The sequence below is a fragment of the Sitophilus oryzae genome, unplaced genomic scaffold (genome assembly GCF_002938485.1).
Source record: "Sitophilus oryzae breed Bouriz unplaced genomic scaffold, Soryzae_2.0 scaffold_813_pilon_pilon, whole genome shotgun sequence".
NCBI lineage: Eukaryota > Metazoa > Arthropoda > Insecta > Coleoptera > Curculionidae > Sitophilus > Sitophilus oryzae.
The window spans coordinates 199,702-205,086 of NW_022147432.1; the positions used below are offsets into that span (position 1 = coordinate 199,702).

The window sequence follows — 5,385 nt, forward strand, 5'->3', positions numbered from 1 at the left end:
TTCTTTGACTTCATCTGACATGTCCCGATATTTAAGAGCCGCTGCACTGTTGACATAATGATTATGGGTAGCCTTAAAACACACAACACTGGGCCAATCAGGTAAGAGAGGATCTTGGGACTTCGCTCTGGTATTGGCGAGGTACCTAGAATGATAAAATAATGTAAGTTAAAAAAAATTAAATCTAAATATGGACATAAAAAGAAAAAAATCAAACACTACCGTCGTTATTATACAGAGTGTAACTTAAGTTATAGATTTAATTTTAAGGACTGATTCCTTGTTATTTTTTAAGTAAAAAAGTTCATATAAACATACGTCCCGAAACGCTTCGTTTTCGAGATACAGCGGTTAAACTTTTTTTAATTGATTTTTATTAATATCTACAAAACGCGTCTACCGACTTATTATACCGACCGAATTATTTCAATTTTTACAGTTTGTTAATAACTTTATAAGATATATTTTGGAACTGTCACAGTTGGCCCAGAAATTCCAGGGGCGTACCCACCGGCTAAATCAGATAGTTTCTTTGTAAAAAAATATCATCCAGTAGATTTTTTGGAAGTGTGATATACTATATGAATAATATATATTATATATGTACATGCAAAAAATCGCATGTCGAGAGAAAAATTATTACTTTTTAAAATAAAAAAAAAATAACTTTAAGTCCTCCTAATTTAAAGATTTTCGATCTGGTTCTTTGCTTTTCAACCATCGATTTGATGCGTAAATTTAAACTAACCTTTTAATAATTATCTTTAATTTAGCTGGACAACCAGTATTTTTCGACGAACGCACTCCTTTTACTCTTTTATCTGTTAAGTGTACACAACGTAAATCCACTCGAAATATATTAACCTTTCCACTATTTGGGTATGTGGCAGCTTTCCTCCAAGTTGTTTTTGTATGGTGGCTATACCTATTGAGCCATACCTATAAATTAAATGAATATGAGTAAAAATACAAGTACACTTTAAGAATAATGTAATAAATTACATGGAACTTGTAGCATGTATACTTACTTCTGCAGATGACTGATCCGACACTTCTTTAATACGTATTATACTTTCTTTTGAACTATTTGGATTACTAAATAAGTAGCTGTATCCTGATGGCAAATCTTCTATTACCGTATCTTGTGTTTCCATTTTTAGGATAAACTTGTACCAAAGAATATAATAGGTAGGAAGGTAGGTACCTAGGCGTAAAGGTTAGTGCATCGATTAAAGACGTACCTATTTACAGAGACAAGGGATCCTATTTATCGATGGATTTGTACTCCTAATTTACCAAAGAATATATAACCAGTAACTATTATAAATCATTCAATCTTTGTCTATGTTATCATAAACTATGTTATTTTACAAAAGTCAGAAGTAAACAAATCAATGAAACAAATATATCATAACCTAAAACGTTAAACATAGCTAACGGCGCTGACCAATCAGATGTGCGGAAATTACCTATATAACCGAACCCATTAGGATCGGCATAAATGCGCGCCGGCCAAGAGACCCGCGCATCACTGGTAACTGGTAACTGCTTCTTTGTCGCGCCGCCGTGTCGAGTTTGCGTCATGCGAGGTTGCCGTAGTTTCAACTATTTCAAATTCAAGACACTCGAAGCAATCAAATTCTTTTTAAATTTTAAAAATAAAACAGAAAAACATGAAAGGAAACAAACAAAACACAAATGAATTGGTTATTGATAAGGTCACAAAAATGAAATTTCTAAAATGTTTATCGTAATTCAGAATTCAATACATCGAAAACAGCCCGACGAATAATCAATTAATTTTTGTTTTGTTTCTTTCTTTTCATGTTTCTCTGTTTTATTTTTAAAATTTAATATGAATTTGATTGCTTCGAATGTCTTGAATTTGAAATTGTTGTAACTACGGCAACGTTGCTTAACATCGTCGTCTGACGCAAGCCCGCCACGACGGCGCGGCGATCGGCGATTCAAAGGACCAGTTCACACACGGTGCTCTTGGTTGACGGTTAGGCTGTCGATGGAATTATCAAAATACATCGAAAAAATAGCGAAAAAACAAAATATTTACCTCCTATTTAAAATTGTTGAGTGAAACATGAATTTTCTTAGATTGAAAGTACTTCGTAAAGTGGCGATAAGAGACTCTCAACATTTATTCATTGAGAAAGGTATTCAAAGTAATGTGCGCTTTTCAAGGTATTCTGTAAAACAGTGGTTCAAATAAAACAGAGAAACATGAAAGAAATCAAACAAAACAAAAATGAATCGATTATTCGTTGGGCTGTTTTCTAAATTTCTTGAATTGACGATAAACTAAATTACGATAAACATTTTAGAAATTTCTTTTTTGTGACCTGATTGTGAATAATATGAATCATTTTATTAAATTTATTCCAAAATAAAGTTATTTTGCAGCATAACAAAGATTTTCGTAAACGTCATAAACGTAATGTTTTAGTTAATTTTCGGTGGTTTTAAGTTTTCATTGAAAGGGTAAGTACTAAAAATAATTAATGTGTTCTTTTTCTATAATTATTAATAATGAGCACTGATAAAAGGTTAAATTTAACATTCCTAATTTTTTGAGTAGCAAATTTCTACTCTATGAATTTATAAATGTAGAACTATGTTCCGCCGAACTATGTAGAATGTCGATAACATAGGAGGTTGCAACACTGCAAGGTTTAGATACACCCTAGGGAAATCTCAGGTGAATAAACAAGTGGCACTAAAAAGTTTTTTCAAATTTCCCGGAAAATGTCAAGAAAAATTTTAAATTTTCAACATTTTTTTTCGCAAAAAAAACCTCATAGGCGTGTTTCTGGGATTGAACTATACTACCAGTTAAAATATTTGCACTTATTTCTGGGACACCCTGTATATTTAATTTTTTAATATTTTAATAAATTGCTTAAATATTTTTAGTAGTATTATTTACAGTCTAGTCTCATAGTTAAGTTAGAGTCACTTAAGTTTAACGAGTTATAGCATATTTGAAGTTCATGGTAGTTGCACTCAACAGTTCGAGGTTAGTGTTGAAGTCTACTTAATAGTTACATCTTTATTGCCGAGTTCATAGAGTATAATCTCGTGGCGCCCTTTTATTAATATTTTTGAACTCCGACCACCCGGCTGTTAAAATTAAAAAGCTAGTGGCCTCTATGTAACTCATTCTGCATTAAGTAAACTTGTGTTTTATTGAACTTCAAATTAGAAAGGGCGTGGCAGATTGTTGTTATTACTTGCCCATAGTTCTGTTAATTCGAATTTCATTCTGTCTGGAACTGCTGGTTCCCTCAGTCTATCAATGTTATAATGTCTCTGTGTTGTTGTTCTTTTCTCCGATATTAGTTTGAGTCTAAATTGAAAGTCTGCGATCAGGGGGTTATGGTCAGAGCCGATGTCGGCACCAGGATAAGCGGCAACCCTTTTGATACTATTTTGATATCTTCTATTAATTAATATATAATCTATTTGGTTACGTACGATGTTGTTATAGCTATCTTGCGGAGATTTCCACGTGTATAACCTCCGTGGGTGAAGTTTATAAAATGTGTTCTTTATGACCATATTCTCTTTACAGAAATGTAGGAGGAGTTCCCCACGTCCGTTTCTTTCACCTAGTCCGAAGGCGCCTACCACATCAGCAACTCTGCCTTTTCCAACCTTAGCATTAAAGTCGCCGAGGATTATCGTGATTTCATGGGGTTTCAAAGATCGAAGCACCTCCTGTATCTGTCCGTATAATTCCTCTGCCTCTTCATCTTGTTTATCTGCTGTAGGTGCGTATATCTGGATAAGATTTATATTTGTTGGGCTAGCATTCATTTGCAGTAGAATGATTCTGCCCGAAAACCCAACAACATTTCGGACGGACTTCTTAATATTATTTCTCACGATAAATCCCACACCGTTTCTATGGTTCGGATCACTGTTCCCTGAGTAGTAAAATGTCGTCCCATTCCTCACGCATACGCCGCTATCTGTCCATCTGGTTTCGCTAATTCCAAGGATATCGACATTGAGTCTGAGCATTTCCTTTACGGCGTTATCAAGTTTGCCTGCCGCCAAAAGTGTTCTGGTATTCCAAGTCCCAAAGCGCAATTTAGTCTTTCTCATGTCAAGCCGGGGGATTCTTAGCACCCTCTGATGATTGAACATCTGCCCGGGACTGAGGGCCGTGTTGTTCAGATTTCCTGACATGATAAAGAAGAGTTACAGGACAATGTCCCGGGGATATCTTTAAAGATCTTTAATATGGTAGTCATCCCGTTGCTTTCCATATCCTTATGCCGTTGACTATTCCAAACTACTTCCATTTAAATCCCGAATAACTTATGAAAAGGAATACAAAAATTTTCAACAATGGAAGGAATTAAAAAACGTGGGAGAAGAAATAAAGTTTTTAACCTATACTCGCTATTAAAGTATAATTTAATCTACCCTTGCAATTAAAGTACTATTTTATCTACTATTTTTGATAGATATAAGGCAATTTTAACAGTTGCAATTTTAAGGTAATTTTAACAGTTGAAAAAAGGTATTTTTTAATCTACAAACCTGAAATTAATCTATACACCTTCTCCCCCATTCCCCCGACAAGCGTCGACGCTCCTGATCTGCCGTATCCTCCAATGGAAATCGGAGCGGAGAGCGAGCGTCCATGTTCGCAAATGTATCCGTCCACATGCGAGGCCTGAGGCGTCCCATCTCGCCGGTCCGTCGTCGGTCAGTTGGGGCCGAGACCGTAGCCGCGGGCCTCCTGGGCCTGTTCCCGTTCCCACAAACATATCGGGACCCGATTTGCGAATTAGGGCCGATATGCATGCGGAGACGCGCGCCATTCTCCTGCCCCGGGCTGTACCGCAGCCCCACAAAGCGCGTTTGGGGGGCGGGAAGAGTTATAGAATCACTTAAAACGTTGCAGAGATTTTTTTTATAATTTCAGCTAATTACTTTATTCTGTTCAGTTATCGAACTCCACTGGCTGAAAGTACACAATATCTACAGGGTGTTTCAAAAGACATGTGCCATCTCTCTTGGAGAGATTTCTCGCGTAAAAATAAGATTCATTTTTGAAGTGAAACTTTTTTTACGCACGTTGCAGTGAAACTTTGTTACGTGCGATAATGCGATTTTATAGTCGTGTATAAAACAATATTTTTTCCATAGCGAGTTACGTTTTAAAAAATATTCAGAAATTATTATCTCAAGGAATTTATTACGAGTAGAAAAAATATTGTGCTGGGCTGACGTGGGTTTCTATCGAGGTTTCTATGTAATCTGACAAATAAATAAACCTCTCTCTTTAGTTGTCAGTTTTGAGACAAAAGTTTTTAATTCTCTTTCATGTCGATTGCTGATTGAACTGGAGCCAGAAATGGC

At 35.6% G+C, this 5,385-nt stretch overlaps 1 protein-coding gene across 1 annotated transcript; it reads right to left on the reverse strand.

The window, feature by feature from the left end:
* Positions 1–3,210: 3,210 nt before the first annotated feature.
* LOC115889413 (craniofacial development protein 2-like) lies at positions 3,211–4,203 on the reverse strand. Its single transcript, XM_030909401.1, has one exon. It carries the CDS (start codon positions 4,201–4,203, stop codon positions 3,211–3,213), a length of 993 nt encoding a protein of 330 aa, XP_030765261.1.
* Between the last annotated feature and the right edge of the window lie 1,182 nt (positions 4,204–5,385).